Source organism: Salvelinus sp. IW2-2015, linkage group LG2 (genome assembly GCF_002910315.2).
Source record: "Salvelinus sp. IW2-2015 linkage group LG2, ASM291031v2, whole genome shotgun sequence".
NCBI lineage: Eukaryota > Metazoa > Chordata > Actinopteri > Salmoniformes > Salmonidae > Salvelinus > Salvelinus sp. IW2-2015.
In genome coordinates, this window is record NC_036839.1 from 23,825,974 (window position 1) to 23,839,429 (window position 13,456).

Sequence of the window (13,456 nt, forward strand, 5' to 3'; positions counted from 1 at the left end):
ATCAGTAAAGAAAGTGGGGCAGTGCTTTGGTGGCCTATACAGGGTTATAGCCAGCACTGGTGGCTGACATTTAAACAGTATAACATGATGCTCAAAATACCCAAAGACGCCAATCGAAATGTCCTTACATTTGAGAGCATTAGTAACAATAGAGGCTGTTCCCCCACCCTTTTCTGATAGAGTATGAAAAGCTGTAGTCTGGGGGAGGCTTCAATAAGAGAAGCACTACAGTCTGAAGACAGCCATGTTTCAGTGAGAAACATGCAAGCAACTTTGTGCTCAGTAATGAGGTCATTCACGAGAAAGGTTTTACTTGTGATTGCTCGAATATTTAAAAGCACCATATTCAATGAGTGTGGGCTACTCTGCCTCTGGGGCATCTGCCTAGAGGTAACGAATGGAAAAACTACCAAACTATTAACTTTACAACCATGTTTTCTGACAGTCTCCAATCTATCAGAATGGTAGCAGATGACAGTTTGTATAAACTCACTAGAAGTCGTAGTTAAAGGAACATAAATGATGTTACTCATAATAACCATAGTGCCGTGTCTACAGGAGTTGATATGCTTTCCAAGTCTTCTGTTGCTTATTCTGACAGGGAGAACTAGAGCACTACCAGACCTTGTCCGTCAGTCTTCAGTCTCTAAAACAGTTTCGATGTTGCTGGATATAATCCTGGAACCCCTGTGGTTGGGGTGAATCCCGTCTCTTTTWAAAAGTGCTGGTTGCTCCCACAGCAAATCTAAGTTGTCACAAAAAGAGACATTCTTGTCGTTGCAAACTTTCTTCAGTACTTGTTCAAGGCAAAGAGTCGGCTGAAATGTTCCGAATCCCTTCGGCAGAACGGGAGGAGGCCTGAGAAAATTATTCTCTTCCCTGTGCTAGCGAGGGTGTTGATTTTTTTTATTTTATAGTCTTCCCTCAGTTCCATAGATGACCTAAAATGTAGGTCGTTAAAAACCTTTGAGCGTGACGATGGTGTCAGTATTGGAGTAGTTGGCCAGAACCGTGGGCAAGGGGGAGTTGATGTCATGGACACGGGCTCCTGGATGACAGTGGACCTTGGTCGGTCCACAGATCGTGGGCAGGCCAAAATCTCTCACCTTCGAGCTTCCCACAATGATAGTGATCGTGCGGGAATCCGATGGGGAAGCGACCTGCTGAACTGCGGTGGGCATGGGGGAGGGTGCCACTGGGAGGCTGCCGGCTGTTGGTATACACCAAGGATCTGTGCTGTCTCAAGCGGGGCAAAACTGTTTGATAGCTGGATCGGATCTTCTCAGGTAGAGGGGTGGACAGACTGCCTCCCCGATCTCCTACGCCTTGCGAGTGTCCAGTCTCCCATGGGCCGCAGAGTTGATTTTAAACATCTGTCCGTTAGATTGCGACAGATCAACGCCTCCCGACTTATTGACAGCTTTGCTACAGAGGGCATTTAAAACTGAGATTCGGGTTTGCCTGGGTTACAGCAAGGTTGGTGTACTTAGAAAGCAGGTTATCTTTTTCTCACAGCCGAGCTAACAGCCGGAGGATCTCTTCCCTAAACTGCTTGATGGTGGTGCATTTAGGGCAGACAAATCCCYGTCCAACCAGTTCCACCTTCATCTTGATCTTGTGATTGTGTGGAAATCATCTCTGCCCAGACGTGGATATTTCTGCCCAGACGTGGATAAAAATACCGGTGGGCTAGCAGTAGCCTGCTCCGTTTTGAGGATGACTAGCAGCTAACTGCTACTTAACAGGAATCTGGGACACAAACTTGCGGTCCCAGCCGTAAAGGCTGACCACGTCGCGGAATCTGTACCAGTACGAACTTTAGCTATGATTTAAAAACTATTTCATTAAAAAAACCTACTGAGTGTAGACAGAGAGGAGAAGGAGAACACCTTCTGTTAATCTTCTGGATTCTGTCCTATCATTTTCCTGTGTATCTATTCTATCTATAGTACATTGTCAGAGTTGTTCCGTTTTTCCCAGTCAGCCTTACTGAGGAAGTGAGTACAGGTTAGGCTAGAGCTGCTGTGTCATGGCAGCGCTACACAGCTAGCACCACTGTTCTGCTGGTCAACAACAATATGATACTGTACCACCATTCTACTGATCAACTTACATCTATTTCCTTATAGGATTATAGGTGAAGGGAAGGGTGCTGGAGGTTCTGCAGCACCCCTGATGATGAATGGAAATGCATTTTGCCAAAGTTATGGAATTACTGTTGTCAGTTCAGAAAGAAATGAAATAGTTCAGGATACTACACCAGGAGTAAGCCTATAATTTAGCCACAGATGATCAATAGCTTGTTTAAAAAAATGTCCTAGATGTGGATTGTGTGTAGCCCAATCACAAGGCATATAGGCTGAGAACGTGCGGCAAATCTGTCAGTGAACAGCATGCTGCCAAATCGCGGGAAAACACAGATTGGAAAGCAAATGGCTCCTGCTGAAATTAGAAGACTAATATGCCTGTAGGCTACCTAATATGATATCAACTTCCAAATAGGCCTATTGAGCGAACAGCATTGTTTTACAATGTAAAACGAGACAGGCTTTTTACACKGGCTGAGTGAGCCTTGCATCCTTGGGTGAGTCAGTGGAACTGGAAAGCTTTTTGAGGACTAATTTCGTCCTCATATTGTACAGTATGTGTCTCCTCTCCACACACCTAGGCCTAGGCTATTCATGGATTCAAGACAAGGTTGTTGTTATTGATCTCAGATTCTCAAAATGAAATGCGTTCATAAAAGGACAACTTTTTCCCGGACCCTAGGCTACAAAAAAATGTCCCCATGTGTGCAACTTCTGCAAATGTCTCTACTGCGCTATGCCAGTATGCAAAAGTGATGATAATGCCATGCAATGCTTTATTATAAAGGTGGGGATGTTTTCAGGCGTTCCGGTACCTCCCAATTTACAAGCACTGGAGAGAATGCAACACCTTAGCAAGCACCTACACCAATAATATATGTCTGAGGAACACATCTCAAACATTGGGATGCACAGGCCCATAGCCTCTCTTGAAGATGGAGTACGTTCTCTTAAATGAGTACTACGGTATGCATTATGCTTATCTGGACCTGAGGGACCGGCTGTGTGTAATTTACACTGAATTCATGGTTTAAAGTTACATAACAGTATGAGTGTGTACTGTAGGTCCTAGCTAGCATATTTGCAATTGTTTCAACGGCTCTGGTTAAATGAGCTGGTGCTCCATGTGCAAACAGTTACACCTAAATCCGTTATCAACAATACACGCGACAGGCGACTAAGAGCTGACAACTGTTCTAACCCAACAAGCAGGTCCCATCTCCAACATCTTCTAGCACTGCAATTTGCACGCTGATTAGACCTACACAACAACTGATTGTACTGTCAGCGGTTGGAATTCTATCTCAGATAGAATTCTCAGATTCTATCTCTATCTCAGAGTGACCTTTAACACTGAGGTCAGTGGCTATCAGCGTGCAAATTGATTAACGACTCATGGTGTAATTGTAACAACATACAAGAACTCAAAGTCCTTTTGTTCACCTGACCTAGAATTCCTCACAATCAAATGCYGACCGTATTATCTCCCTAGAGAACTCTCCTCGTTTATCGTCACAGCCGTGTTTATCCCCCCACAAGCGGATACCAAGACGGCCATCAAGGAACTTCACTGGACTCGTGCAGTACACGAGCGAGTAACACACTCGACCACTGCTACTCTAACTTCCACGACGCATACGAGGACCTCCCCCGCCCTCCTTTTGGCAAATCTGACCATGACTTCATCTTGTTGCTCCCCTCCTATAGGCAGACATTAAAACAGGAAGCGCCCGTGCTTAGGTCTATCCAATGCTGGTGTAGCCAATTGGATTCCAAGCTTCAAGATTGCTTCGATCACTTGGACTGGGATATGTTCTGGGTAGCCTCAGACAATAACGTTGATGTATACGCTGACTCGGTGAGCGAGTTTATAAGGAATAGGAGATGTTGTACCCACTGTGACTATTAAAACCTTCCCTAACCAGAAACCGTGGATACATGGCAGCATTCGCGCAAAACTGAAAGCATGTACCATCGCATTTAATCATGGCAAGGGGACTGGAAACATGGCCGAATACAAACAGTGTAGTTATTCTCTGCGTAAGGCAATAAAACAAACAAAGCGTCATTATCGAGACAAAGTGAAGTTGCAATTCAACGGCTCAAACGCGAGACATATGTGCCAGGGTCTACAGACAATCACGGATTACAAAAATAAAACCAGCCCTGTCGCAGACATCGACGTCTTGCTCCGAGACAAATTAAACAACTTCTTTGAGGACGATACAGTGCCACCGACACGGCCTGCTACCAAAGACTTTGGGCTCTCCTTCTCCGTAGCCGACGCGAGGGTTAACACGTTTAAATGTTTTACTCACAAGGCTGCCGGCCCAGACGGCATCCCTAGCCGCGTCCTCACAGCATGCGCTGGCTGTTGTGTTTACGGACATATTCAATCAATCCCTATCCCAGTCTGCTGTTCCCACATGCTTCAAGATGGCCAACATTGTTCCTGTTCCCAAGAAAGCTAAAGTAACTGAACTAAATGACTATCGCCCCTGTTAGTGGAATTAAATAATTCCTCTAATATACTCATTAATTAAATTCAATCTGTCTATTTATAAGAATTTGTAAGATACTTATTAACATAAAATAGACAGGATACAGTCTTATTAAAATTAGATAATAGTGTTTATTCTCGGAGCACGCTGCCATTTGATCATAAACACAGGTTTATATACAAGATATGACGTCATAGGTTACAGAATAAGTCTCATTGTCCTGACAAATAGAAAACAGGTTCAAAAGTTCATTCCAACTTCACAGCACACACACATAGCACACAATGTAATCAATTATCATGAAGGCTCACTATAATTTATTACCACTTTAGCAGACAACTCAAGATAATGGAAGACCTAAAAAGTTACCCACAGCCTTATCTAAACATCTCAGGGCTAAGTTGGGTCAGTTCAACCATAGTTTAATGACCCTTTCTGCTTACTTTATAACCCACAACACAAATCTCTTTTCACCAGGCGTGCAGAGTTCAATTAGTTATAGTTTAATCTAAAGCTAGAATTTGTTTTAACTATTTATTAACAAAATTCCTAACACCCCGTAGCACTCACTTCTGTCATCATGAAGTGTTTTGAGAGACTAGTCAAGGATCATATCACATCCACCTTACCTGTCACCCTAGACTGACTCCAATTTGCTTACCGCCCCAATAGGTCCACAGACGATGCAATCGCCCTCACACTGCACACTGTGCAGACAGTGTGGTGAAGAAGGCGCAACAGATACTGATGCACTGTCGGATCTAAAAGCATTTCGCTACACTCGCAATAACATCTGCTAACCATGTGTATGTGACCAATAACATTTGATTTGATCTATTATCAGTCTTCAGAGTTGGGATTCCCCCAAATGTTTTCCCTTTACCACCTTACCCCACTGACCTCAGACATAAGTGAAACAGTTTCTTACAAGGCAGGGAATTTTTTGTCTATTTAGGGAAACACAGATGGGTACCTGAGGTCCCTGTCCTTGTCTCTCTCCAAGTGGAAGCCCCCCGCTGCCGTGTGCCATCCTGACTTACAGAGACMACACACTGAGGAAACACACACACACACACACGGATAAGTCTATGTCAGAGAAAAGGAAGTGGCCTGCCTCGTCTATAAGGACGGGGTGTGGATGTTTGTGGTAATTCTTCCTGCCCCTCCTGACTTCTGTTATGGTTTGTCTTAGCTAGTCAGGGCTTCACTCCTGCCCTTCTGTCTCTACAGGTAGCCACAACCTCATTCTTTACCTTCTAATAGCATTCTGAAAGATAGCAATCTCAAAGGTTTCCCCTAGCTACTAACCACACGATACCAGCTAGACCCAAACAGTTAGGCTACAACAGTTAGCCCATCTTCTCCATGAAAGAGACTTCTTTGTTCAATAACATGAATGGTGTTCGTTTGTGGAAGGTTGATCAAAAATATCCCCTGTTCTCTTCTTGTTTGTTTCCATGGGCTAGCCAATGCTTAGCCTATTTAATGGCTTGGGCCAAGCTTGAGGGAGTTTCTTTTGACCAATTTTACCTGCATAACTAGTCACTTTAAGACAAGTCCTCCCAGAGAAGAGGCAGTCAGATCAGGCTGTAACTTGTTAAAAATTTGTGCTAGTTAGTTTTTTGCTACCATGTGGGTTTTAGCTTGCTTGAGCCTGCTAACTGAGGAGTGTTAATTCACCTGTTTCCATACTTGTTTCATTTTAAAACATTTATCTTATAAAGGAGTTGTTTAATCTAACTGCTTAACTGTTTAGCTGTAAATGGAATTGTATTTTTATTCATTTTTACAAAAATAAAAATCTCATCTTTATAGGAAAATGCCACCGGCACTATCTGATGTGTGGAGACATTTCACTGCAGCTAATGTAGAAGGAAAAGCTGTGTACATTTGCAAATACTGTGCCAAATCATATGTGAAGATTGCAACAAAGATGCAGAATCATCTGGCCAAGTGCATAAAGTTCACTCAGCGCTCACAACAAGAAACCTCTGACAAAAGTCCCTCTACTTCTATTCGAGGTGAAAATGATGAATCAGGCACTTTATTGATAGCAACAGCTCATGGTTCTCCTGGAATCATATATTTTTTTGACTCAATGGAGGAACGTAGTCAGAGAAATGCTGATGAATGTCTTGCTCGAGCTGTGTATGCAACTGGTTAACCTCTGATGCTCACAGGCAATGTGTATTGGAAGAGATTTCTGAATGTTCTTCGCCCAGCATACACCCCTCCAACCAGACATGCTTTATCTACTAATTTGCTGGATGCAAAGTTCAACAGAGTTCAAGTGAAGGTCAAGCAAATTATAGAGAAAGCAAACTGTATCTTGCAATCATCTCTGATGGGTGATCAAATGTTCGTGGGCAAGGAATAATTAACTTTATCTCCACCCCTCAACCAGTATTCTACAAGAGCACAGACACAAGGGACAACAGACACACCGGTCTCTACATTGCAGATGAGCTGAAGGCAGTCATCAATGACCGTGGACCACAGAAGGTATTTGCACTGGTGACAGACAATTCTGCAAACATGAAGGCTGCTTGGTCTGAAGTGGAGGAGTCCTACCTTCACATCACACCCATTGGCTGTGCTGCTCATGCATTGAATCTGCTCTTCAAGGACATCATGGCATTGAAAACAATGGATACACTCTACAAGAGAGCCAAGGAAATGGTTCGGTATGTGAATGGTCATCAAGTTATAGCAKCAATCTACCTCACCAAGCAAAGTGAGAAGAATAAGAGTACCACATTGAAGTTGCCCAGCAACACCCATTCGGGTGGTGGTGTTATCATGTTTGACAGTCTCCTGGAGGGGAAGGAGTCTCTCCAAGAAATGGCCATATCACAGTCTGCCGATATGGACAGCCCCATCAAGAGGATCCTCCTGGATGATGTATTTTGGGAGAGAGTGGTAAGCAGCCTGAAACTCCTGAAACCTATAGTAGTAGCCATTGCACGGATTGAGGGAGATAATGCCATCCTGTCTGATGTTCCGACTCTGCTTGCAGATGTAAGAGAAGAAATCCGTACTGCCCTCTTCACTGTTGCTCCAAGCAGAGGAAACTGCAGTTCTGAAATACATCAACAAGTGTAAAGACTTCTGCCTAAAGCCCATATACGCCACAGAGTACATGTTGGACCCCAAGTATGCTGGCAAGAGCATCCTGTCTGGTGCAGAGATCAACAAGGCCTATGGTGTCATCACTACTGTGTCTCGCCACCTTGGCCTGGATGAGGGCAAGGTTCTTGGCAGTCTGGTGAAGTACACTTCCAAGCAAGGGCTTTGGGATGGAGACCCAATATGGCAGTTGTGCCAACATATCTCATCAGCCACCTGGTGGAAGGGACTTTGTGGATCTGAGGCTCTTTCCCCTGTTGCCTCCATCATCCTCCAAATCCCATCAACATCAGCCGCCTCAGAATGCAACTGGCCCTTGTTTGGGAACACACACACCAAAGCACGTAACCGGCTGACCAATACAAGGGTTGAAAAATTGGTGGCCATCCAGGCAAATTTGAGGCTTTTTGAGCTTGACAACGAGCCATTCTCAACAAGGTTGGAAAGTGACAGTGAAGATGAGGCCTCAGAATCTGATGTTCAAGAGGTGGACATTGAGGAGGTCCAGGGAGAAGACATGGAAGCCTGAGAGGAAGACAACCAAAGCTTTAGTTTCTAGACTATCATTTTACAAATGTATGTTGAAAATGTTTTTGGGAGATGCAATGGATCATTCAATATTCCCTTTTGTTGGTTCAGTGAAATCATCCCATGTGAAGAGTCAACTCATTTAATTAAAGTTAAATTCATAACTAAATTGTTTTTAAAAATTTCTATTGGAAGGATTTAATCATTTGCAATTGTCTACTTATGATAAGGTTTATGTTTCGGTCTTCATATGATATGGTAAATATATCCAATGCAAAAAAACATCTACATTTAAATGGTATTAATATTAATTTGCATATATTCCCATATATTCCCGTTAATTCCCATGGAAATGTTCCACCTCTGAATAATCCCCAAAATGTGCAACCCTAGCTGCCACGTGTGTGTGTGTGTGAGAGAGAGYTGTGTTTGATGTGTTGTCAGAGGCTACCCTTTAACTCAGCTTTTCATTTATCCTGCGCTCATACACCGACAGATTGTCATGGAGGAGCATAATACTTGTTATGCAATAATGTTCGCCTAACAAACCTGCAAATCCTCTCTATCGTCACTTCACCATAAGTGTATTTTTACGTAGTGTCAGTATGTTGTGTGGTCACGATGCTACGCATCCTGCCTGCAGTAACCGGTCCCATGCGCACCTCCAGAACATCAGAACACTGGTCCCTTACACACTGTTTGCCTAAAAACACCAGACTATCAGAACATTGATGTCCCATGGTTTGGGCCTGATACATAGAAATAGATGTAGCGTTTATAGTCATCTCTATGGCCTCTCTCTTATACCTCTCTACCTATGCCTCCAGCACCCATCTCTATACTGAACTATGTGAGATGGAGGAGGTGTGGGGAATGTAACCCGTGGATGGTAGTGAGCTGTCTAACAGGCTAGTGTTAGTTCTGTAGGGATGGTTGTACAGCCTCAGGCAGGAGCAGGGATGTGGCCTAGCTGCAGTAATGTGGAGGTGTGGAGACACAGAGCCAGGGCTAAAGCCTCTGCACACACACAGATAGATACACACCGCTTATCTGGAAGCCCTGTCCCATGTAATATCTCATCTCGATCTGAGATGTGACCATAACACAGCACTAGGGAATGGCTGAGTCTAGTGAATATGCATATAGGGCCTAAGCATGAAGAACACACGTTGGAGCTGAAGTTCAGGCAGAACCGTCGGCCTTTRGATAAGACTACTATCAGTAAACGATAAATACCAGAGCTATAGCCGTAGCACCTCTGTAGTGCTGCATTCAGCAGAGGGAAGATATGATGGGTAGGTACTCATCTAGGATCTCTATATAGCTGGAGGACGAGACGGTTTTCACTTCAGGAATTCAAGCATTAACAGGGGGAGGCAGGGAGCATCGTATGTGTGAAGTGGACTGGAAATACTGCCGTGTGTTTGTGTGTGTTTATGTGTGGTTAATGCGTGTTTACTTGTTTTTTTTTACTCTGCTTTAGGACTGCTCTCCCTCAGGCTCCTGAGTACTGCCTGCTGACTAGCCTACCTATTGCTGAGTCACTGTGCTCAGCTGCTGGGAACAACACACACAGTAGCTGTAGCATAATATTACCAGCATCACTCACTACCGGCCCCAAGCACTGGTCTAGGACCAGTCCAGTCAACCCCCAGTTCTGACTCCAACCAGGGTAGTGCTAAGAACACAAAACTGATCCAGAATCAGCTGCTAAACCTTTGATGTGAGGGAGGAAAGGAGGGTCAGGCATCCAGAGTAATGACAGGGTGCTATGTGTTAGGTAACTACTGTGTAGCTCTGCCTCTGGGCTCTGTCTGTCCGGACAGGGACAGGTTGTCTAACTGGCTGGCTGTCCTCTCCTCTCCTCCAGCCATTCAACCACTCAGCCACCACTCAGCCCAGCTGTTCCCCTGACTCCTGAAAAAATTCACTGCAGTGAGAGACCACCGTGTGTGTGGGTGGGGGGGGGGGTACGTGCATATGAATCTGCATTACATCCATGCCTGTCTGATCTAAATGTACTTCTACTGTCTCAGCAGACAAGGGAGGGAGGTCACTCTGCATTGTGTGTTTTGTGTGTGTGTTGGTGTGTGTTTGTGTGTGTGTGTGTGGTGTGTGTGTTGTGTGTTGTGTGTGGGTGTGGTGTGTGTGTGTGTGTGTGTGTGTGTGTGTGTGTGTGTGTGTGTGTGGTTTGTCAAGCCACTGGAAGTAATATAAAAGAGAATGGGCTTTGCCATGATTAAATCTAAGCCTGGTCCAGCCACATCAGAGGAGTGTGGGGGGAATCCTTCTTTTCCATGACTCACAGGGATGAATAGCAGACATGTTTGAGTGAATGAGATGTCATTAAGTGTCCATTGTAATACAGATGGCTGATGGATTTTGGCACGAGAGGAAACCCTCTACTAATAGAGAACACATATAGCTGGCTATACCGAGCTAGCACTACTGGCTGGTTATACCGAGCTAGCCCTACTGGCTGGCTATACTGAGCTAGCACTACTGGCTGGTTATACCGAGCTAGCCCTACTGGCTGGCTATACTGAGCTAGTGTCAGTAGACAAATTTCAAATTCTTGTCTGCTGACACTAGCACTACTAGCTGGCTATACCGACCTAGCCCTACTGGCTGGCTATACCGAGCTAGCACTACTGGCTGGCTATACCGAGCTAGCACTACTAGCTGGCTATACCGAGCTAGCCCTACTGGCTGGCTATACCGAGCTAGCACTACTGGCTGGCTATACCGAGCTAGCACTACTGGCTGGCTATACCGAGCTAGCNGCCCTACTGGCTGGCTATACCGAGCTAGCCCTACTGGCTGGCTATACCGAGCTAGCCCTACTGGCTGGCTATACCGAGCTAGCCCTACTGGCTGGGGCCACTTGCTTTGTGTGGCATGTCTTCATGCTAGTAGGATGGGCATGTACTCCTCTGATGTCCCCTTCCTTGTTTATCTCTGACATATAAAGATCTACTGTGTGTAGGACTGTAGGTGCTGTTTGTCATATAATTGTCTGAGTCATTTGTCCCCTTGGCAAGTGATGCCACTGTATGCTAGAGATGGCTACAGCATACAGTGCTGTAGAGAGAGCTGCAGTTTTAATGGGGACGTGGGTCCCACAGCGACTGAGATGAGCTTATTTTACCAGCGTGTCATCAGACAGGATGGCCACCAGCCTCAATATCCTGTAGCATATATCTCTAGGTGGGGATCCATACTCTGCTACTCGCTAGTTAGCCAAGGTGGGACGGACAGACAGGTCTGGGAATTGTCTAATTGTGTTGTAGGTCAGAATTGATGTGGGCTGGCAGGAGAGTGTACATTCTGCCCCTATTTATTCTTCATCACCACCTCCTGTGAACTTTTAAAACAAACAAGAGAAAGAAAGTGTTGACAAAAAGTAAAAGTAGAACGATAGACCCAGTCAGTCTGCCAGCTTGTCTCAGAACATCAACATTCCCCTGGTGAAAGTCATTGAGAGGGGAAATGACAGAGATTCATGATGATAGGACAAATCCCTACTATGTTTACCAGCCCTGAGCCAGGGGGAGACAGGAGGGGGTAGCCATCTGTCTGTCTGCAGGGACCAGAGAGTGGGAGGGGTCTGTCTCTCAGACTGGGGGTGGAGACTAAAGAGAGGATGCGCACACACACACTTACACACACGCACTCATACACACACACACACTCATACCCCCACACACACTATCAACAGGCAGGAAGGGGGCACTGCAGCAGCCATCCTCCATCCGCCTCTCCCCCTGATGACCCTGGCACTATTGGCCGACACCCAAGTCTGACATTGTGTGTGTCTGTGTGTAGATGAATACAGGGAGAGTGTGCATGTGAGTGTAATCATACACTTTTGACAGCAATGGGGTAAGCAGATTCTGGGGTGAGTAGTTTCTGTCCATAGAGGGAATCTAAATTCTGCTCCGAGAAGAGACTAAATGTAGTTGAAATCAGAGCTGCAGTTTGAGGCTCTTTTTAAGGTCCTCTCCTCTGGCCACCCAGTTTTAGTTCTCTCCTCCAGGCCTTTTGTTTCAGGCTTGTCATCAGTATAATTACTGTAATTCCCTTTTGTCTGCGCCTGGGAACAAAGGATCAGGATTATGCCCCAGAGGAGACATGCCTGCTGCTGGTATTGTTCAAGTAAACTTTAACCAGCCTGTAGCCTAAATTGAGGAAAGGATATCTGCTAAAGTTGTGCAGTAGAAGGAAGCTGACTGTTAAATTGGATAATATGGACCAGGTTTCCCCAATATATTTATTGTGTTATTTATGTTATTATTGGATATAAGACTGTAAAACACCAGCCAATAAAGGTTTTAAATTATTATCTAGTCAAATGTTAAATCTGTTTAGGCTTTTTGCAGTCAWTTTACAGTCAGCAAATTATTTGTAATTAAGTTCTGGCCCCCGACCATCGGCTGAAGAAAAAAATCGACCCATGGCTGGTACATCCTACATTTCTCACACATACCAGTAGATGCCAGTGTTCTTCAATGCAGCTGGGATCTTTGGTCAGTGTGGCATGTTATTTACAAGATTGGGTTCCAAAAATTGCACCATGGACTGAGCAAGCTCAGGTGATGCTTATGTGTCGTTATGGTGTTAGCAGGGCTACTCTCACTAGACGTTCATTGAGCAGCTCCCTCACCCCATGACAAGGAAAGTTGAATATATTGGGGGGGGCAGTGCACTTAGCTTACATCAGCCATGGTTTTCCTCATGGTGGGTGGCAATTTTTTAAATAGTTTTTTTATGGCAGTGCTGTACTAAAGTTTAATAGGTCAAGACTACGAAGATTTCAGAGCAGCAGCATCATCCATTGTTCTTTTATGAGCAGATCAAGTGAAGATATTTCCGTTTACCCACAATGCTTTGCAACAAMATTTGCATACTGAACTCAATCAGAAGGAAGAGGGGGAAATTGTTCGTTTTAGTAGAATGTTGGTAAAATCTTTTATGATATTGTAATTTCTATGTGGTTTTTCATATTTTGTCATTTTTTATTTTATATTTATTAAAAATGTCCCTCTTGTGTTTTCCCAGGTGGCTTTGCTAGGTATAGACCTATTATCTGCCTTAGTGACAAGGTTACAGGACCGATTTAGGAACCATGTGGGAACAGGTAAGATTGTGTAATTTTATTATGTTAAAAATATAGCTTTCTTCATGGTTAAATTAGTTCAAACAAAAATAGGTTTA

At 44.4% G+C, this 13,456-nt stretch overlaps 1 protein-coding gene and 1 non-coding gene across 2 annotated transcripts in view; one reads left to right on the forward strand and one right to left on the reverse strand.

The window, feature by feature from the left end:
• Positions 1 to 13,456, forward strand: part of LOC111972956 (CLIP-associating protein 1-like) — a 94,228-nt gene that overhangs the window by 18,864 nt on the left and 61,908 nt on the right. The window contains 1 exon segment of the mRNA XM_070446276.1: positions 13,301 to 13,379. Coding sequence (XP_070302377.1) covers positions 13,301 to 13,379 — 79 coding nt within the window.
• LOC111980478 (U4atac minor spliceosomal RNA) lies at positions 12,798 to 12,922 on the reverse strand. Its single transcript, XR_002879474.1, has one exon. It is a non-coding gene; the product is annotated as a U4atac minor spliceosomal RNA (small nuclear RNA).